Genomic DNA, 23440 nt, shown 5'->3' with positions numbered 1-23440 from the left:
TCAGAACAAAAAGAGAAAGGGCTATGCCAAATGCAAACATTTTGACACTGTTCTGGGGCAAAGCTTCGCAGGCGGCCCTCATATCCAACCTCATTGCTTCCACCCTAAGGGTCCAGGTCCTTCTTTATACTTCCTTGGTCTGGAATTTCTTCAGTAGGCGCCTGCCCTGGGTTCTCGATACCTCTACAACTTGTCCCTCATTAAAACTTAACTGAATTAGGGCTCTAAGTTTAAGTAACTTCATCCATTATTCCTTACTAAGATATTAATAAGTGAGTATGGTTTACTATGTCATATTTTTTCCATTAATTTGCAATATCTGCATTTTAACAAGAGCTGTCTTTAACAAAGAGCGATAATTAGGTTTAGCCTTCATTGCCCAGTCTGATTCATTTGTAATTTTTCCTGGAGAGCAATAAAGAAAATAGTTGAGGCCAGTCTGAATACAGCAGGAAAATGAATGCCACAATCATGCAGGGTCTTCAGTGGACATCGTCTGAGAAAATGATGGCACACCCACCTGGTATATACTATCCCAGTATCTAACATAAAGAATAGAAGGAAAGTCGAACATACAGGTGGCAGTTAGGCTGTAAAAAAAATCTGGGACAGCAATTTATGATATAATTTAGATTATGAGCCCTTGTAAACTAAAGCCAAGAAGTGAAAAGGTAAAGTAAGTGTTTACTACTAATAAAAAACTGTGTATTTAGCGCTTTCCAAAGTGCCTTCATAAACATGAGCAGGTTGTGGTTTTCATTTGAAAATCTTCTTAAATGGGTAGAACTAAAAGGGATCATTGCCCAATTTTATTGATAAGGAAATGGAGGCTTAGAGATGCTAAACTTTATTAAATGGCAAAGCCTAGATTTTTCCACATTCTTTTGACTTCATTCATTCTTTTACCATGTTCAGCTTTCCCTATTTAAGAAAATTTGGTATGCAGGGTTGTGCTAGACAGAGAGCTGGGAGAGGAGCCTGAAAGCAGGAAGAACAAAAGATAGCAGACTGCAAGTAGTGGTGTTGCATGCAGGCAAATATTTAACAATCCCCTCTCCGGGAAACAAAAACAAAAACAAAAACTGACTTACAGCATTTGCCAATTTCTATGATATAAATACTCTCATCATCACCATTTTAAAGCAACCAAATATAAAGTCATTGAACACAGAGTTGGGAAGGGATACACAGTTGCATATTAGAATATAGTGCAATGAAAGTACAATAGAATACAGTCCACCTTTCAAATACAATGAAGGCAAATAACCTTAATAGCATAGACAATAGTAAAATGTAAAATAATTAGGAAGTGATAACTTTTGTTTTTTTTGTTCATTTGTTTCCTTTTCGTTTTTGGTTTTTGTTGTTGTTGTTGTTGTTTCGTTTTTTTTTTTTTTGAGACAGTTTCACTCTTGTTGCCCAGGCTGGAGTGTGATGGCGCAATCTCGGCTCACCACAACCTCCACCTCCTGGGTTCAAGCAATTCTCCTGCCTCAGCCCCCGGAGTAGCTGGGATTACAGGCATGCACCACCATGCCCAGCTATTTTTTTATGTTTTTAGTAGAGACAGGGTTTCTCCATGTTGGTCAGGCTCGTCTCGAACCCCTGACCTCAGGTGATCCACCCACCTCGGTCTCCCAAAGTGCTGGGATTACAGACGTGAGCCAGTGCGCCCAGCCAACTTTTGAGTTTTTAATACTTTTGTTTTAATATAATTTATTTAATTATAAGTTGAAATAATTTAATTTTTAACAATGGCCATGTTTAACAATTAGCTCACAAATTTTCTGAAAATTTAAAAATCAGCTCAGCTGGAAACAGCTAAGTGCAGCAGATCACTTACTGCCAGATGTTTGAAAGGCTTAGAATAAGGGTAATGGCACTGTGTGTGGATGGAAAGAAAAGAACCTGTAGAACATTTAGTAAAAAGGAAAATATGCTCCCACTATTAATAAATTCTGCATTTTCAATATGTTTGAAAGTATTAAAATATGAGACTATATTTACAAATGAGCAGAATTTCAATATCTGTCAATACCACACCAAAAAAAAGGCATTTTCAAGAAATTTAAAAATAAATCTCGTCAATCTCTTTAAAAAAATATAAACGTAACTCTTTTGGTCCATATCTACAACCCAGTGACCATTCCCATAAATGGACAGTTCAGTTCAAAGTAACACAATTTGTGAGCTGCTTTTATAAAAAGCTTCCTGTGTTATCTGTGCCCATTTTAATAAGTTATGTTACACCATGACACACCGTTTTGATTAGCAAGAATGCCATAGCTTAGCATCATCAAACCAAATTCAGTAATATAAAGACTTAAGTTCACCATCTATAATTGTTAGTATCACTTAGTATTTCCTGGAAGATTCACCACAATAAGCCTCTATTTATATCCTGAAATAGAAATTGGGTTTAAGGTAAATTATGATAACTAAAATCCATTAAGTTTACGCTGCCCAACAATGACCACAGAATCACCTTAAGGAAATATTTTATTTTGTGAGGTTAAATCAATAAAATTGAATGAAAATTATGTCCCATCAGGCCGGGCACGGTGGCTCACGCCTGTAATCCCAGCACTTTGGGAGGCCAAGGTGGGTGGATCACCTGAGGTAAGGAGTTCGAAACCAGCCTGACCAAAATGGAGAAACCCCGTCTCTACTAAAAATACAAAAAAAGTTAGCCAGGCCTGGTGGCACATGCCTGTAATCCCAGCTACTCGGGAGGCTGAGGCGGGAGAATTGCTTGAACCTGGGAAGGCGGAGATTGCGGTGAGCCGAGATTGTGCCATTGCACTCCAGCCTGGGCAACAAGAGCAAAACTCCGTCTAAAAAAAAAAAAAAAGAAAAGAAAAGAAAACTATGTCCCATCAAAGAATTCTCCATGCCTACCTCAAACCAGTCTTAGAAATACAAAAAAAAAAAAAAAACAGACATCTATACCTAGACACTTTATGAAATGTTAGTTAGTGCAAAACTCCAGCCACATTTTCTTTTGAAAAGCCCTGAGTATATTAAACCTAGAATGTTTAAATGCACAGTAAGGACTTTTCAGCATTTCTTCCACTAGAAATCAATGATCATCCAGGTGTTTCATGAGACAAAAGCAGACACACCTGGAATAAACAAAAAGCAATAAACTCGGCTCTGCCTTTCACTTGCCCCTGCTGTCTTCTCCTCTCACCTCTGGTTCATCTTATCCTTCTCCTTCATTCGTAACTTCCATTCATAGCCACTACATACTGATGACGGACTTTTACATTGGTGTACTTAGAAATTTTGTTCAAAGCTCTGGCTATTTCTTTCTTTCTTATTGTCCTTTGTTTGTTTGTTTGTTTTTGTAGAGATAGGATCTCACCAGCCTGCCCAAGCTGGTTGCAAATTCCTGGGCTTAAGAGATCCTCCTGCCTTGGCCTCCCAAAGTCCTGGAATTACAGGCATGAGCCACCACACCCAGCCTAGTTCTGGCTATTTCTAACAGAAACTAATTAATCATTCATTATGGGATAGCAAACAGAGATCCCTAAGGCATACAGATTTTACTATTTATAAGTTTTAAACTAACTTTGAAAAAAAAGTCTAGCATCCTCGATACACTGTTCTGCTCACTTAACTATAAGAGATTTCAGATTTTATTGAGGAAAAGTCCTATCACTTGATTTTTTAAACACACACACACACACACACACACAGATGAAACTATAGTAAATTTCATTTCTTAGGACAAAAATTCCAATTTTTGTGTAGAGTGACTTGTAATTCCTTATAAAAAAAGAACTTGCCAATTATAATCACTATTAAAGCTTTGATTTTCATAACATATCCTCCTAAAGTCATATAATTAAAGCTTATACTCATTTTTTGATTTGACATTTGCCTTTTATTAATCCAACAGAGGCATCTGACATTTTCATCTGCCAAAACTTCAGATGAAGGTCATGGATATCAGATCTTTTCAAATCAAAATGATTTTTAGTGTAGAAAACAATCATGCTTCCATGTATTTAACATTACTTTTTATTTGACTAGGCAAATAAAATAAAATAGCAAATTCAAACCACTAGTAGCATGACACTTCTCCCAAATACTGACATACTAATACACTTAAAGACTAATAGCCTTTTTCCTTTTTGCATGAAATAATTAACACTTGAGGAATTAATAGAGATTACTCTAGTTTGTGTAGACAAATTCAAATACATTAGAAATTTTCCCATCATCCAATGTATTTGCCATGAGTTTGAAATAGGCCACACAATCTAGATAGTCCTAACCAAAAAAAAAAAAAAAAAAAAAAAAAAACAAATGTTGAAGGCAGGCAGAGGAAAAAGGGGACTCATTGGAAAAGATTGTGATCATAAATCCCAAACTTCTAGATCACAGCTCTACCACTTTGCTTTAGTGATTTTGATAAGTGACTATGATGGGGAGGATTGATTTGAGACTAAAACTCATCTAGTGTCTGTAAGGATATTTTTCTAAAATCATAAATAACATTTTGAATGTCACAGTTATTTTATCCAATTTAGATTCAGAGTTATTTAGTCAGATGTATTTTTCTCAAAGAACCATAATAAAAGTAAAACTTGACAAAGTGATACTATCCAGCTCTCCAAAGTCCTGTGTAAAACTTGTAGGCTTCAAGAATTCAATTTAAAATCACAGTATTGGGGTCAAGTTACTAATTTCCCCTCCTCTGATTCCACAAAGTATTTAGCAGTGTTTGCTTCTTCTCCGTAAAATGGTGAATTTATAAGCAACAACCACTTGGTCAGCTTAATCAACTTTAGGGAGTATATGCTCGCTAAAGATAAGCCATGTGTATATTTGAATTAATTGTTCATGAGGCTTAATTTTACCAAGGGACTTGTAGAAGTTCGTTTTCTTTCTCTAGGTAGGTAAACACCATTAAAGTGGTCAATTAATTTCAGAAGCTCTGGAGAACTAATTATTTGCTGCTAAACAAAAGACTACAAACCAATACTGCAAAATCTTCTGGAGGTCCAGGATTTACAACCATACAGGCACCCTAATGGAAATTAATTGGCTAACTTCCTGCCTAATGAATCCAAACATTAAATAGAAAATTGATCTACCCATTTCATGAGATGCTTCTAAAATATAAACATTATTAGGAACAGAAGTATATTAAGAAAATATCAAAAAAGATATTTTCTTTTGGCTTCTCTATATTCTCTAATGTTTAACAACAGCATGCATAACTTTGGAAGCAAAGAATTCTTTTTCATTAAAGAAAAGGTATGTGTAATTATAATGCATTAATTGCCATGGGTAAGTACTAATGTAAATTTTCTGGCCAAATATGTTCTAACTTCATGATTTTCATATAATGCTCACTATCAATATTAATTTTCTATAAAATCACTTTTTCTTTCTCAACATGGTTGTCTCATACATGGTTTCTTTCTCAACAAGGTAATATTTCAACTTGAAGAATATAAATCCCCAGTCACCTGATGCCTACTACAAATCTGTTACTGAAAAAACTGAACTAAAGATTTTAAGAAGAAAACACAGTCCTAGCTTGTAACCTTGTCTGTATTATTTCCCAGCGATATTGCCTTGGAAAAAGCTCTGAAGATCTCTCAATTACAGTTCCTGCTGGAGATAATAACTCCATGACCATTATTCCTGATGTTCATGAGAGCCAAATTCAATGTTGTCTATAAAGCATTATGTCTGTACATTATTACATGCTTCTTCATATTAACTGCTTGGTTTTGGTTTAATTTTCAAAGCACCAGAATTTATTATTGGGATTATGACAATAATGATAGCTAACATTAGTATTCATTACCACAGACCTGCAAAATTCTAAATATTTCACATACATTATTTCATCTGATCCCCACAACAATTCAAGAGCTAGGTCTTGGTAATATCTCCATCTTACAGTTGAGAAACTGAGGCTAAGGAAGCTTAATTAATTTGTCAAGGGCAGAGTTAGAATTTTAAAATTAGGATTGTGACACCAAAGCCTACACATGTATCCAATTTGCCATATTACAACTAATTTTTTTAAGTAGCATACACTTAGATACAACACCAGAAGCACAAACAGCAATAACAAAAAATAAATTGGAAATTATCAAAATTAAATACTTTTGTGCTTCAAAGGACACCATCAAGAAAATGAAAAGAAAATCCACAAACATTAGCAAAAAAAAAAAAGGAAAAAAAAACCTCACAATGAAATACCACTTCGTGCCCAGTAGGATGGCTGTAATTTTTAAGAGTAGATAATAGTAAGTGTTGCAAATATGTGGAGAAATTGAAACACTCACACAATGGTGGAAGGAATTTAAAATGATGCAGCCACTTTGGAAAACAGTCTGAAAAATCCTCAAAATATTAAACATAAAGTTACTATATGGCCCATCAATTACACTCGTAGGTATATGCCCAAAAGAAAGGAAAATGTATGTCTGTACAAAAACTTGTACACAAATGTTCATAGCACCATTATTTATAATAGACAAGAATTAGGAACAATCGAAATATCTATCAACTGGGGAAAGGATAAATAAAATACATATTCTTACAAGTGGAATATTATTCAACAATAAAAAGAATGATGCAAGCCAGGTGCTGTGGCTCACACCTATAATCCCAGCACTTTAGGATGCTGTGGGAGGAGGACCACTTGAGCCCTGGAGTTTGAGACCAACCTAGACAACATAATAAGACCCTGTCTCTACAGAAAATTATAAATTAGCCAGTCATGTGGTGCAAGCCTGTAGTCTCAGCTACTCGGGAGACTGAGGTGGGAGGATCGCTTTAGCCTATGACTTCAAGGCTACAGTGACTCATGATCATGCCATTGCATATTCCAACCTGGGCAACAGAGCAAGGCCCTGTCTCTAAAAAAATAAAAAATGATGCACTGATACATGCTACAACAGGGATGAATCTTTAAAAAAAAAATATGCTAAGTGAAATAAGCCAGTCACAAAGAACACTTTGTTCTATTTACATAAAATTTCCAGAATAGGCAAATCTATAGAGATGGAAAGTACATTTGTAGTTGTCTAGGGCGAGCAGGGGGATTTGGAATAAGGAATGACTGCTAATAGGAATGGAGTTTCTTTTTACAGTGATGAAAGTGTTCTAAAATTGGTTATGGTGATAGACAACTCTTTGAAGATACTAAAAAATCATTGGATTGTATGCTTTAAATGGGTAAGTTGTTTTGAATATGAATTATATCTCAATAAAGCTATTATTAAGAACAGTAGCATACAGAAATCAACTGTCAGTGTTAATTTTAGAAAGTTTTACTAAACATTTGATTTTTCACTCCTAGAACTGGTGAAATCAAAATTTTCATTATAGTGACTTTGATACACTATAGTCTTTCAAATATGTTAATGGCTGGGTGGCTACAGCAAGTGATTTAAGATTTCATGCATATTTCATGAGATCTAAGGACTGGTGACATGCACCATGAGTTGTGTAAATTGTTTGTTTTCTGTCCTCTAGAAGCAAGGAACTTAACTTCTGGGACAACTATGAATTTATGACTTCAGATAAAAGTTGTAAAAGCAATAGTATCGTAAAGAAACCAAGGAATGTGTACCATTGGCATTGAAAGGCCACTTCTAACAGCTGTTATCTAATTCACTCACATGACTTGGATTTCAAAGACTCAAGCACTTGAGAGGCAATAATAAGCAATGCTACAAAAAAAAATCCCACCCATCTTGAAAGATAACAGAAGATACAAAGCATTGTGATTTATAGTTGATGCCCATCTACTTTAGAGAAGCATCCTCAGAGTTCCTTTCCATGATTTTGGTTTGATTTTTATTCTATCTGGGAATGAAGCCACTAACAAGAGCCACAAAACTGTAGCTGGAACAACTGGCTAGAAAGAAGAATGATTAACTACCCTATAAATTGCTGCATCCTGTATAACTTCACATTTAGGAGCTCTTTATTCATAAGACAAGGGATGCCATTGCTCTATAATTTAGGATTTTTATTTCCATTGGCAATAAAAATATATTTGAAACCAAGAAAATAAGGAAGAGGGGAAATGGATTGGCCTTAAGATTTTATGGTAGAAATGCCACTGGGTTACTGGCTGGCATTTTTAAAAGCTTAAAGAAAGAAACTTGTGCAACTGTCAAAACGTCATCACGGTTACTGTTAGACAATCACATTTTAGAGAACAGAAGCAGAGCAACAGTTTTAAGCATGTCCATTCGTAGCTGAGAGGGAAAAAGGAAAGCAAGTTCCACCTCTCTTTGGCCTAATATAGAAACAAAATAGAAATCACATGAGTGATATAAGGATATCTCCCATATGATATATTGATTTAACTTTGCTGGTATTTATTTTATAATTATTCCATTTATTTGGTATTTCCTCTCTTTTTCTAGACCTCAAAATCCCTTATTGAAGCTCTTTGTTCACCTAGCTTGTTCAGATACCATCACTAGGACCCAAAGTAAACACTCTCTACTGGGTTTCTCTGTCCTTTGACAGAGAAATACCCATATTTTTCCGAGCCATCGTTGTTATTCTGGAATTAACTCAAGATTTGGAATTAAAGTACTTGATTTTTCTTTGCTAAAGTGTTTACTGAAAGGTGGAGGTAACATTTCTCTTTGGGGACATAAATCCTCTCATAAGCTCTGGGTTATACAGTCAGGGATCTGCCTGGCATGAACCACTACAGGCAAAGCGCATGCTAGACTTCCTTATGACTTTCAACAATCAAATGATGTAATGACCTCTCACTATGTGTACAGAAAAACCACTATTTATTAAATCCTTTCTAACACTAGCTTGCAAGTTACTGCCTTGAATCGACTTTCCCCAAAATTAAAAAAAATACTGTGTAACTCCACCTGATATAGTCTGGGGATTTTTGTTTGTTCACTGGTGAAATAGAGACTAGAAGTGACCTCAAAAATGTTCTAAGATGAAGATGATTAAGAATTAATACTCCAAGGATAATACTGAAACTGATGCTGCATCACAATGACAAAGCTGATGATTTTTAAAATTCAATTGTGATAAAGTTGATCTCTAGGATTCTGCCTGAAAGCATCTAAACAGATAAAAATGATCAGTCAATTCTGGAATTTTTCTCTTCTGTCTTAATCTTCCCTTCACCTTCATTTGTTTATGTTCTCTGCTCTGTTATACAGGTATGTTATGGCTACGCATGATTATTTCTCAGAAGGATTCAAAGAACATCATGGCATTGGATTCAGACTTCCCAGTGGCAGCTGATTTCCCACTTTCAAACTACACATGGAATTGGGTTCTTGGTGTCATTTTAACCCTTTTTTCTTCCACTGTTATTACTTAACCCTCAAGAAAACAAATTGCTAAGTACTGCAAATCAAAAGGTAAAGTTAGCATCTTCTTTACTTCTCTTTTTAGGGAGCAGGGGAATGTATGTAGACACAATTGCATGACTCAAGATTTAAGTTTCATCCTGTTCTTGAGTTTGAGGACCAATACTAACGCTACTTTCATTTTCTTGAAGCTTTATTATCACTGGGAGGGAGATCAATAGCAAAGCTTGAGGGAGGCAGGATCGGACAGCACCCCCGGATTAACAATCCCCCATTCCCACAGTGAATCCCAGAAGGAAGGTGCAAGATAGAGGCAGAGAACATAGACTACAATTGGCTCAAGGTTTACCAAGGAATTAATAAGACTCTACTGCAAGAGCCTTGCTTTAAATCCCTTTTACTTAATATTTATGTCTTTTTTTTTCATAAAAGCAACATATCCCTAAGGTCTGCAAAACACTTAAGTTGCTATTTTTTCCAATAGCAAAACATACAGTAATAGATAATTGATTCATTAACCAATCCTAATAAGCAATTTAAGAATTCAAAATGTTCACCTTTGCAATCAGGTCATTAAAAGCACAAATCATGATAATTTGGAGAAAATAATTTTTATAGGCATTTCAGAATTTTTTTGACCTCAAAATGTTATAATCTCTTGCTTCCATTCACACTCTGGGAAAATGAACTTTAAAGGAAACGTTGTGCCAGATTCTCTTCTTTTTGAACTGTGCAGGAGCTCCCGCTGAATGAAACAATTGATTTATTAGGTGGCTCTTAATTTTTAAAAAGATTATCTTATTACCATCACTGGACATGGCATTCTTTGGTTCAACCACATCACACTGAAAAAAACAAAAAAAACAAATGGTAACTTCCTTAAAATAAAACCTAACCTCTATTTCCAAGAAACCTCAAATGCATTGAAATAGTCACACATAAATTATGTATGTGTGAGCCTTTCTGAAGTCTAGATTAATTCCCCATGGTGCACTCTATTCTATCCTGTACTTCTTCTACCTGAGCCTTTACCACAAAATATGTATTTACTTGTCTGCCAATCCCCCATGTTTCCAAGCACCCTAGACTGTAACGTCCACAAGAAGAAACACCATATAGATCTTGTATTTTTTTAAACTACTGTATCCCCTGTGCCCAGCATGGAACATGGCACATAATTGACATTACAATTTGTTTGCTAATTCCTTTCCCTCAGAAAACTAACTTCTTGAGGACAATGTAGGTGTAATATTTATCTTTTATCTCCATCATGTTGTTCAGTGCCTGGAACAGAGCAGAAATTGAACAAATTAATGTGTCAATTAATTACACAAACATGATATGTCTAGAGCCCACATGAGGACACTGATTGCAAACAGGTGTTGCTTAGCTGTTTCTCCTGGTCAAATATATTAAAAGCCAAAAAAAATGTCAAAACATTTTTCAATTCTATAGTAAATGCAATGCAAATGTGAGGGTGTCTATACTTGTTCAGGGACCATTCTTTAATAACGTTTCTTCTCTTTTTCTCAGTCCTAAAGATGATCACCCTAAAACTTCCAGCCAACATTATTTAATTGTTCTCAATAAAATGTTTTTATATGCGACCTTCTCCATTATCAAAATATTCTTCCTAATGTTTGGCCTTCATCCTATTTTTAGTGGACATGTATCAAAATTTCATAAATAGAAAGTCATTCTTCAGTCCTCTCAAGAGCAAAAGGTCCTTTTTCTTATGACCCTCTTGGATTGTTCCTGTATCACTTAACATCCCCTGCAGTGTCTCCATGCTATTTATGGACCACTATACATGAGGTACATATGGCTTTCAAAAGGTTTCATAGATTAACTCCCTACATGTATATACTTTATGGTTTCAAATTACTTCCATATCTCATTCTGCTCCTAAAGACTGTTATTGATTGTTATAGGTTGAATTGTGTTTCCCCAAAAAAAGGTATGTTTGAGTCCTAACTCCCAGTACCTAAGGATGTGACCTTATTTAGAGATAGGATCTTTACAGAGGTAATAACATTCCAATGAGGTCATTAAAGTAGACCCTAATCCAATATGACTGGTATCCTTATATTAATAGTAAAGAAGTCTGGACGCAGAGACAGGCAAACAGGGAGAACGCCATGTGAAGATGAAAACAGAGATCAGGGTGATGCCTCTGCAAGTCAAAGAATGCCAAGGATTTCTAGCAAACCACCAGAAGGTAGGGGAAAGGCATGGAATAGACTCTTCCTCATGGCCCTTAGAAGAAAATCCTGCCAACACCTTGATCTTGTACTTCTAGTCTTCAAAACTGTAAGATAATAAATTCCTGTTATTTAAGCCACCAAATTTGTGGTATTTTGGTATGGTAGCCCTAGCAAACTAATATGCCGGCCCTAAGCAACAGAGAAATTCCACGTTGGGATGATGCACACAAGGGGACAAACGAACAAAGGTGATACTTTGAGTATTTAAGATACAGTCATGCACTGCATGACATTTCGGTCTACAGCAGACTGCATATACAATGGTGGTCCCATGAGATCATTACATAGTATTTTTAGTGCACCTTTTCTGTGTTTAGACATGTTCCGATATGCAAATACCACTGTGTTACAGCTGCCTGCAGTATTCAGTACAGTAACAACCATACAGGTTTGTAGCCTAGAAGCAAAAGACTATGTCATATTGCTTAGGTGTGTAGTAGGCTATACGATATCTAGGCTTGTGTAGGTATACTCTATAGTATTCTCACAACGATAAAATTGCCCAAGGACATATTACCCAGAATGCATTCCCATTGTTAACTGACATATGCCTGTAAATTTAAAAGCTAGGGATAAAAGTCAACGGCAAAGAAAGCCGACAGATGTGGAATTGGGAAGGGGCATTTGTAGGAGTGTGACCTTCATAATTCAGAGAAAGCACTGGATCTAATTCATAGGAAAGGAGGGATAAATTTAGAGAAGAGAGGTACTTTCTCAGAGCCCAGACAGAAAGATGAAAAGGTGCTAATTATAATAATCCTGTTGTTGCTGATAACAGTGCTCACCATTTATTAAAGACACCCTATGTCTGGCATTATTTGCTATCACTTAACGCATAGAAAAGTGCTTACAGAGAGTGATGGTTAATTTTATGTGTCAACTGGGAGGGTGTTTTTGGATGAGATTAACATTTAAATCAGTAAACTTTTGGTAAAGCAGATTGCCCTCCCTAATAAAGGTGAACTTCATCCAATCAGTTGAAGGCCTGTATAGAACAAAAAGGCTGGCCTCCCAGAGAAAGATGAAATTCCCCAACAGACTGCCTTCGGACTCAAACTGGAACATTGACTCTCCTGGGTTTCCTGCCAGCTGACCCATACTGCAGATTTTGGACTTGCTAGCCATCATAATCATGTAAGTCACCTTCCTTATAATAAATTGTGTGTGTGTGTGTGTGTGTGTGTGTGTGTGTCTGTGTGTGTGTGTGTGTCATTGGTTCTACTTCTCTGGAGAACCTTGACTAATATGCGGAGTAAATACTCAATTAATTTTTGATTTCATAATAATACTGTGCCATGTTAAGATAAGGATAACTCATTGTACTGATGAGAGTAGCTGAGGTTCAGAGAGATTAAGTAAATTGCCTAAGATCACATTGTCAATGAGTGACAGAATTAGGATTCCAGCCAGGTCTGTCTGATTCCAAAGTACATGCTTCTTCCATCATATATTGCTACCTGAGAGTTGACAATGAAGATAAAGATGAAGTAGAATATGAGATCATTTTCTAAGGATACAGATGGGTGAAACGAGGGACACAAGGGAAGATCAGGAACAACCAAGATAGGGGAAGAATTAAGTCAGTGGTTTTCACACTGTGAGCCCCAATACCTAGTGTTCCCTAGAAATATTTCAGTGAATTCACCAACTTCTGATTTGAAATGTATGTATTTTACAATATTATTTTATAGATAGGAACCAAAAAAATCACACATTCTCAAATGTATGACTATATGTTAATTTTAGCACACTAGATTCATCCAAACGTGATCCTGGGCTGTCAGGCTTACTTGTTTAGTATCCACTATGTAGGAAAGCTTCTGCTGACATCTCTTTGCTCATATTTAAACCTGTTATGATCTGTTATTTGTTATCTCTGCACTGCATTAGTGAGCATGTCACTACACCATATGTGGGCCAAGCTCAGTTAACAGCCCATCATATCTTTGACATACCTGTTTGCATGAGGTCTCATCACAGCATAACACAGTTGTACAACACTCAGGGAACAATAATAAGCCACATATGATATTATCATGGTTTTATAATACTTTATCACGCGTACTTGCTTTAAGGTGATATTGGTTATAGAATTTACCATCAATTTAACAATAGCCTTTCCAAAAAGAAGCACTACATTAACTATACACAGTTGTTAGAAATTAACAATATTATGTACTTATTCATGCAATCACCTACCACTTTCTTCTTCAGCATCATAATTAAAGTTTTAGTCTAAGCGTTCTTCATATTCAGAGCAAAAATATTCTTCTGAGTCACTCTCAGCCTTTCAGAGCTACGAATAGGGTTACAGTGACAAGCTGCATTCATAACACCTTCACCTGTAGGACAGGCAGTATAATTTCAAGGCATAATAAAGTGCCGAGCTTAAGCAACTTCTACTTTAATTACATTGCTTAGTATGTCAGACAAACTTCAGACTAAATATTACCTGTTTTTTTTTTTTTCAAAACTAGATCACAAAGTAATTTATCCCAAGAAATTTCAAGCAACAAACTAAATTTATTTAAGAGTCAACCTTGTGGGATGCAACCAATGCAAATAATTCAGCTGAGGTCACAGGAGTATATACCTTTATGTATTGCTAAGTTCCCATATTACAACTTATTCCTGGGCCTGGTGGCTGACAGGTTTCTTTTGACATCAACTATAAAAGGCATCTCAATTTCAGAAATATAACACTGTGAAAAACACAAGCATGTAGGATCAAGAAAATTACATATAAATGTTATACAAAATCACTGTAGCCTTTAGAGCACTAGGTTAACTGTTTCTTTGTATTTATGGGAGAGTTATTATCTTTTATTGTCACTGCTATTTGTATATACTGCGGTCCCATGGAAAATTTTATTTGAAAATTGATTACAGTATTTTTTTAAAAAATTGTGAAAAACATTGCCCTGGGAAAATGCAAGACACAAGATAGATAAGATAGCACACATTAAAAGATGCATATTACAAAAAAAGAGGCAATGAAATGGTCAACAGAGGCTTGTAAGTCAAAAATTATTCTGGACAATAATCTAGTAACTGTTAAGCTACCTTTTTCTTCTCCTGAAAAGTCCATTTTGCATGTCTAAATGTTTCACTTACTTTTAAAATTATTCAGTTACCGAAAAAAAGTTATAAAAGTCTTAAAATTTTTTCCAGATTTTATTTTAAACTAAGAAAGACTAAAAACTGTATCTTTTAAAGCATATTGCAATATAATTTAAATAAAGAATATTTTGCAACATGTAAAAGTTATATGAAATTCAAATTTTAATGTTCATAATAAAGTTTAATTGAAACACAGCCATGCTCATTTGTTTGCATATTGTCTATGGCAGAGACTTATGTGGCCCACAAAGTTGAAAACATTTACTATCTAGCCCTTTACACAAAAAAGTATAGCAATGGACTTTGGTCGAAAAAGTGATGCTTTTGTGTTGGTATTGTTGTTTTAATTTCTAGAGTTTATAGAGACGTTTAAAATAAATAAAATGTACAAAGGGAGCCCCCTATATAGTTTCTCCACCTTGCTTGCTCTAGAACTGGGGTTGCTAATCCCAGCCAACATAGGCTTCATTTTCTTGTCACACCCATAAACAATGCTGGATTCTAAGGTTTGGCCCTTGAATCACCTCTTAACACAGCTGTTAGTACCCCTGGGATTCTGCCTATTTTGCTTAATTTTCACAAATTTGTCTGACTGGTACCAAATGAAATTCTAAAGTACCTTTTTGAAATTATTAAGCCTTCACTAGGCATTTGGGAATAGATGTGAAGTCAGGTAGGAGGTAGTTGCATCTCTGTAGGCCATGCTAAGAAAGAGAACTCTGCATATTTAACGAAGCTCAAAGTTTTAACATAAAACAAGGATACATAACCTTTTCAAAAGTAATGAAAACCTTCTTTTAACACACACAGAAACCTCACCATAGTAAGTGAGCTCCTATTTTTATTCAATCACTGGAGACAATATCTGAAGTCCCAAGCAGATTTTCATATCTCATTGAATTTCTATGATCTCTCATATGTTGTGTCCCATGATGTGAAAAGCACTGCCTAAAGGAGTGAAGTTATCAGGAGGTTTAGACATCAGTTAGCAGGTTATATAGGAGGGTTACATAGGAGAGTTCTAAGTATAATTTCTAAGTAGAATTTAACCAGTAGTGTCCCTAGAACTCAGCTTCTTCCTAACACTCTCAGGTCACACTGTGCCACACTAAGGCCAAACAAGTGGGCAGTCTACATATTTATAAAACTGTCACCTCAGACATCTTGTATCTCTTACCTAAGACTAAGCTCTAAATCACTTTACTACATTTTCAAATAACCATATTACCTGACCCTGAGCCATATACATCATTTCCATTTCTGGTTTTGAGAGAAGTAGAGTCACATAGGTCTGCACTCCTACTCCATGCCTTCTTCTCCGATTAAATTTTCTCATTCAGTAAGCAGCACCACTGCGCCCTTTATTATCCAAATCAACAAATATAGATGTTATCCTTAACTCTTCTCTTTCCTTCACCTTCCACTGCTAATTGATTACCAAACCAGTTGATTTTACCTCCTAAATGTCTTTCAAATCTCTCTCTCTCTCTCCCAGCACCCCCCACCCCCGCCCCACCCCACCCACCTCCACCATGGCCACTCTTTCAGCTCATCTTTTCTTTTACAAAACTGCAACAGTATATGAACTGATTATGTCCCTCTCCTGTTTAAAAGACATGGCTTTTCACTTCCTGTATGATAAAGCCCACACAAAGCCTACAAAGCCTACAAAGCCCCCTTACGATCTGGCCCCTGCTAGAGTTTCCAGACCCATCTCCCACAAATCTCTGTCACATATTTTATGTTCCCATCATAGGGAAATTCTCAGGATACTTTGAAGGTGCCATGCTTACTTATGCTGTCAGTCCTCCACACTACCTGTTTAAATTTTTCCTAGCCCATCCCTACCCTGTTTGGATAATTCTAATTGAATAACCTCCTTTAGGAGTGAATGCAAAAGACACTTCCCCCAGCAAGCCTTCCTTGACCAGCCTTAGACGGGGTTAAGTGCCCCAGTTGAGTGCTTCTATGAAGCCCTCGAGAAAACTGGCTTTCAGATAATTTGTTCCATAAAGGCAGCAACAATTTCCTTCTTGTCCACCTCTACCTTCTTAATGTCTCACACAGAATACAGAATATGAATGAGGTCATCTTCCAAGTTATCCAGAATCATGACCTACAAAGGAAGTACTGCTCTATCTCAGCTCCTTGGAACAAGCTATGGGAGAGTTTTCTGGCTATATCCAGGCATAGCTTCAGGCCTGAGAGTCCTAATAATCCTACGGACCTAGCAAAAATCTTCATTTCCTTACCTCATGAGCAAGAAATTAGCAAGCATGCTATCCTACAAAGGCTAAGGCAGAAGGGACACAAGAAAATTTTGATGGAATAATTGTTCCAAGTATTAAAAATCTGCCCACAGTCCCACTTGCTTTGACCCCTTTTTATCAAAATGATGCCAGCACTGCAGGACAATTGAATGTCATCGATCTATAATAGACACAGGTCTCTAGGGTTGATCACCATGAACTCATTAACCGTCACAAAAAAATCTTTATTAAATCGTTCCATGGAAGAGTCTTGAAATGGTCTGAATATCATACTAAACAAATTAGTAAAGGCCCTGACATCCAGAGCTTTACAATTTGAAATCATAATTTATGTCAAAAGATAGTAATAAGTTAATAGAGCTGCACAGAAAATAGCAAACTTGACAAGCCTTGCAACTTGAATACAGCTGTGAAAAACTCTGAAAAAAGATTTTTCAGAGCTCTGTAGGAATGTAATTCTCCACATCAAGCAATCTAAGAGTAAATTAAATTTTTACAAGCTTTTTGCTAAAAGAAGCCTAAGCTCTTTGCTGACACAAAGCCCTACAGTAAAGCCACTTTGTAATGCTAATTTCACACTGAAACAACTATGTGGTAAATTGATTCTAGAGCTCTGAAGAGAACCAATAGAAATAGCAATGTTTTCCTCCATAATAATGCACTTGACATATTTGTAAATTAATCTTTCTACAAGATCTCCAAACAACCTGACCTTTATCATAGTCTATTTTCCCCTTTTGACCTCATTGCATCTCAGAGGTTTTTCTCCAGGAAGATGCCCTACACAGATGCATCAGGATCAAAATTGCCAAAATTGCTGCTGAGTCAGAGATGTTTTTAAAGTTTTGACAATCAACACATACTGCATGCTAAATAGTTAACACCCTTCCTGATGGTTTTGCAATACTATACTTACATAGTAGCTCTATCACACTGAAATTATAGGCTCTTGTGAAATGACACGCAATAATAATGCATTTTATAGCGGTACTCACTCAAGGACCTTTAAACAAGTGTTAACATTTATGTATTGAATATTATTACACTAAGTTCCACTCCCTCCCATAAAACATAAATGGAAAACTGGAAAACCGTGATTTCCCTAGTGTAACAGTTAGCTCTGAGGGATATTTTGACTGTCACATCAGGCATAAAATATTGATGAAGTAGCTAAGAAAAATAGATTCCACTTCTCTCTTTAGCAAGGAATTAAATATTAAAACTACACTATTCCTTATAAGTATATAAGAATATTCCTTGAATCAAGTGGTTAATAATTGAACTAGCATATAAAAAACTATAGGAATTAACTTCAAAACAAAGGAGAACTTTTTAAAATTTGCAAAATTAACTAAAAGAAACAATTATATAATTATATATACACAGCTATTTTATATATAAATATATGTAATTACAATTTTAGTCATATATCATGTACAGGAGGTACTTTTAGAACTCTGAGAGTTAAGCTAATCAAAATTAATACAAAATTAACACAGATTCCCAGTTGAAAAATCTCAACTGTGTAATAACAAAACATGGTCAGCAAAAGGAAGATAAATAGAAAAGACTATTGAAGGACTAGTGTAGAAAGTCAACATTTGTTAGTGTTCAGACAACATTGTTCAAGACAGAAGGGCTCCTATCCCAGAGGTGGGCCCCTCCAATTCCTACAGGATGTAAAGCCAAGAGAGAATATGGAAACCCTGGGCTGTCCTCATTGATGGCATTTGCCCATGGACTGACTAAATGGACTCATGGTAATCGGGAACCCTTGGCAGTTGTATATCACAATACAATTGTTCAACACATATTGGCCTTTGTTTTATGCATCTATTTTATTTTGATTTGGATAACCTAAGGTTTTTCTGATAGACAAACCTGAGACAATGCATATGTATTGATCAGACCTAGACTAAACCCTTGTTTGAGTAGCCAACTGGTCTTCCTTGGCAACACTTTTACAAACACCCTCAACAAACTGCAAAAATATTTATGGCTCAGCCATAATTTTAGCTTTCCTCACAAATTGCAAACATGTAAATAAAATGTAAATATAAAATCATCATGATGAATTTTTAATAGTGTATCATAATTTATAACCAAATAAGTGTGGTCCCATTCAAAATGGTCTTTATAAATCTTTCATAGTATAATTTTAATTATATTTCCATTGCTCAAAGCACTTGCATTTCTCTTCATTAAGCACTGTCTTTAGGCTGACAGGGTGAGGTGGCTTACGCCCGTAATCCCAGCACTTTGGGAGACTGAGTGGGAGGATAACTTGAGGCCAGGAGCTCCAAAAGCAGCCTGAGCAACATAGTGAGATACTGTCTCTATATAACTTTAAAAAAAAAAATTAGCCAGGCATGGTGGTACACACCTGTACACCTGAAGACCCAGCTACTCGTGAGGCAAGATGGAAGGCTCACTTGAGCCCAGGAGATGGAGGTTGCAGTGAGTTATGATCGTGTCACTGCACTCTAGCCTGGGCAACAGACTGAGACTCTGTCTTTTAAAACAAACAAACAAAAGAATTGTCTTTAAAGTTCGCAATGCATTTTTTTTTTAATGAAAACACCTAAAATTAGGTAGCATTTGGCTGTTAACAAAGGAAATTATGATGAAAATCTTTATATTTTCAGAATGAGTTTGATTTTATGATACAGTCAAAAGTCACTTGGAAGCAAGTCCAAGAGACCAGTCTGGGTAATATAATTTTTAATCTAAAGCAAGCTATGAATATAAAATAATAACTATAAAATAATGTGACTAATATATACTTATGAAAAGAAATTTATGTATTATTTAGAAAGGCAATTTCATAATAAGAGACCCAAAATTATTTTGATCAAAGGCAAATGTTTAGAATACGAGTGTGGTTTTTATTAGGTAGCTATTTTGAACCACCTGATATATAAATTCTGATATATAAATTCTGATATATAAATTCAGGTGTATTTGTTTGTTTTAAAATCTCTCATTACTTTGTGTTTAATAATTACAAAAGCATCTCAAATTATCTTACTGTTAACTTGAGACTTAGACTATGTGATTCTTTGCTGAATTTCCACCTTAGATCCTAACAATATTTTACTCTTTGGTCTTACTTGAGACTATCTGCAGAGTTTACAGGAGACCCCACATCCCTTGTAAGAAATCAATGGCACTGTATACTTGGATTCTGTGGGGTCCCCACAATTCCTCAGTATAGACCTAGACATAGCACAGATATCATGACGAAAATTCAAGTTATGTCATGTGACACACGGTTTGATATACACTCTTACAACTAAACGAAATATGAAAAATTCAGGGCATGAGAGAAGAGACAGAGAGGAACAAACTGAATAACTACCTTAAAAGTCGTGAGAAAATGTAAATTTAAAAAATTTTCCCAAATTAAATAGCACAATCTCTGGTGGTGACCATTTATAAATCAATCCCACTTGTATATGAATTATAAATTATATGCTAATATATCACTTCTAGTTTAAAAATAGCTTCCTATTTCATAAATGTCATTTTCATAAAAGTTTCAATTTAATGTACTTGTTTGCTGTGATAGTCACGAACTACCTGAATTTTTTATGGTGAAATTCTCTCTTAGATTATGTTTATTTTATATATATACATGGATTATGATAGTTCAGATGTTCTTCAAATTTTATACTTGATCTGAAATCCACACAAAATTAAGAAAGTAAGAAATAACTTAGATTTTTTTCCAAACTTTTTTGGTTTTCCAACGACAAAACCTAGACATATAAAGAGATATTCAATACAATCTATAACTCATACTATAATAATTTTACTCTTTTATGACTCTCAAACTGAAGGGATCCTATTCAGAAAGTTAAATTCTAAGGCATTTAACAACATACAATAGAAACATGTGACATGTTTCCTGTATATCTGGTAATGCCATGTGAAACACAATTTTTCATAAATTAAATTCTCATACAGGCCCACTCATTGCATATCCAGATTGAGAGTCACAAAATTATACTCAAAGATGAATTGAGCATCTTATATTAACAAGGTACATGTACTGTAATGAATGTGAAAATATGGTAATCCATAATAGCAGCTAACTCTTCACATTCATTTTCTCAAGGGATTAACCCCTATGACAGTCTCCAAATTTTAAAGGTCAAGTCACACACAGAGATGTTAAGGGACCTGCCTCAGGCAACAGAGCTACTAAACGGTAGATGTAGGATCTGAATCAAAATAATCTGACTCCAAAGCCTACCACTTTTGAAAACTAAGCAATACTGCCTAACTTCATGCAGAAAATATGTTTTTTACACTTTTAGAATTGCAGTCCAGAAGGCCAGAAGGAAGTTTGTAATCATTGGTATTTTAGGTGATCGTCAGTTCCTATAAATAGTAGAAACTTAACTTTTAAAAACATACCTATTCTTAGAGCAACTTACGAAATGTTTTGGAGAACAGAAATGAGTATGCTCTTAATACACTTAGCAGCCTTTGTAATACATTTTCTTTGCAAACCAGCCTGATAGCATTTTTTAACCTATACTAAATGTGTCAGGTGATTTGTAAAAAGAAAATTATAAAAAACCCACTTTGACAGATCAATAGTAAGCTATTTTAAAGTTCATTAATATTTAGAACTATCCATGGAATATTCATTCTTCTGAAAACTGCATTTTTAGACTGATTGGCATTTAGGTTCCTCAAAGTTCTCTGCTTAAAAAGTCTATAATTTATGCCAATTAACATTTTGACTTTATAAGGAGTAGGAAAACAGATCAATAGATAAGCCGATTTATAGATGGAGTAACAAAAGGTGCTATAACATCAACACAAAAAGATAATTCTAAAGAGTAAAGTCCTTCTCTCTCATCCACAGGGAGGAGCTCTCCTTCAAAGGCCAACAGTCTCTCCTTAGCACCAGAGTTCCAGGATTAACTGCACATGCAGAGAACTAAACATAAGAGAGATGTGAAAGCTAAATTCCTTCCCCTCTACACACATATATGAGCTATTTATAACATATTTGACTTTTTTGATATCTCAGTATGCTTATTCATTGGGTAATTATGAGTCAAGTAATGTCCCAAGAGAGAGCAGTACCTATCATTCATTCACACAGCTATAATAACAGGAACAAAGTAGATGCAATATCCAAAGAACACTTCAAATATGAAGTGCTACATCTAATAACACTTTGCCTAAGATTCCGAACTTAGACGCTATTTTAAAAAATCTCATTAGATAAAGTTGGCAAGTTTCTATGGCTCATCAGATTAGGCTATGAATACAATTTATTAAATGTCAGTTGGATATAACTTCGGTATCTATTCCTATGGCTTTTAAAATTTATAGCTTGTAAAGTTAACTTTTTTCAAAATAAATATTTCTACAAATTTGCTTTCAATTTTTAAAGAATCATTTACTTGTGACAAATACTAGATGTATCCAGTCTCATAACAATAAATACTTTACGCACATATTTTCTACCTACCCCCAAATTTTTTTGGCTGAATTCAGTCAAGAAATGTTTTCTGAGCACTTACTATAGGCAGGCATGGCACCCGTATGTGCCAAGAAGACAATCAAGTGTCCAAGACATGAAGGGGGAAAACCAATAAACCACACTTAAGTATTCATTAACAAGTTTTTTTAGTTTCTTAGAAAAATGAAATAAAACAACTGCATAGTAGCATACTTGGGTCTTGAGATTCTAACTTTTCAGTTGCAGGTAGATGTGACTCTTTATTCTATCAGCTTCAGTTCATTCTTCCATCTCAATGCTTTCTGTTTTATTCTACAATACCCACATTTTCTTTCAAAACAATGAATGATAGCGCATCTTTTTAAAAACTGCTTATTCCTTTACCCCAAACCCAGCCTATACACACGCCCTCCTCTTTCGTGGGCACGTGTCTTTCCAAAGCTCGGTTGGCCACCCTCTCACCTGAAAAAAAGTTTGGAGACAACGCTGGCCTTTTCCAGAGGCGACCTCTGCATGGTCTCTCGGGCGCTGGGGTCCCTGCTAGGGCCGACTGGGCTCAAGCTCCTAATGCCAAAGACCTACTACTCTGGGTGCCTGCCGCTCAACCCTTTTTCTCTGACCTGCTGTGATGTCATTTGCTTCCAATTCCCCCCACCCACCCCTACTCCACACACCACCCCTTCCTTTTGCTCCTTCCTCCGCCTTCCCTGCCCAGGTTAAAAGCCCAGTGCTGCCTGGTCCGGCCCCAAATTTGCTCTAGCGGCTTTCTCCACCCACTACGCACCCCCGCCAGCACCCCGCCCGCTCCTTCCTCCTCTCCTTCGCTCCCTCGCCGTCCCCCACCTCCCTTTCCCGATTCTGACTCCCAGCCTCCCTCCCTCGCGCGCGCTCCTTCCAGGTCCGTGTCCTTACCGCCCAGCACCAGGCCCATCCCGCAGGTGGGCGACAGTCGCGGGCGCTCTTTAGGTC

The 23440-nt window shown here is 35.9% G+C and overlaps 1 protein-coding gene across 1 annotated transcript in view; it reads right to left on the bottom strand.

Annotated features, from left to right (window-relative positions):
• The window catches only part of CFTR (CF transmembrane conductance regulator), a 185195-nt gene extending 162077 nt beyond the window's left edge, over positions 1–23118 (bottom strand). The window contains exon 1 of the mRNA XM_003261240.2: positions 22934–23118. Within this exon, the coding sequence (XP_003261288.2) occupies positions 22934–22986 (53 nt within the window). The 5' untranslated portion in view covers positions 22987–23118. The remainder of the gene's footprint in view (positions 1–22933) is intronic.
• Between the last annotated feature and the right edge of the window lie 322 nt (positions 23119–23440).

The sequence above is a fragment of the Nomascus leucogenys genome, chromosome 13, assembly GCF_006542625.1.
Source record: "Nomascus leucogenys isolate Asia chromosome 13, Asia_NLE_v1, whole genome shotgun sequence".
Classification (NCBI taxonomy): Eukaryota; Metazoa; Chordata; class Mammalia; order Primates; family Hylobatidae; genus Nomascus; species Nomascus leucogenys.
Note: the sequence above shows the minus strand (reverse complement) of the source record. Positions and strands in the feature narration are given on the sequence as shown.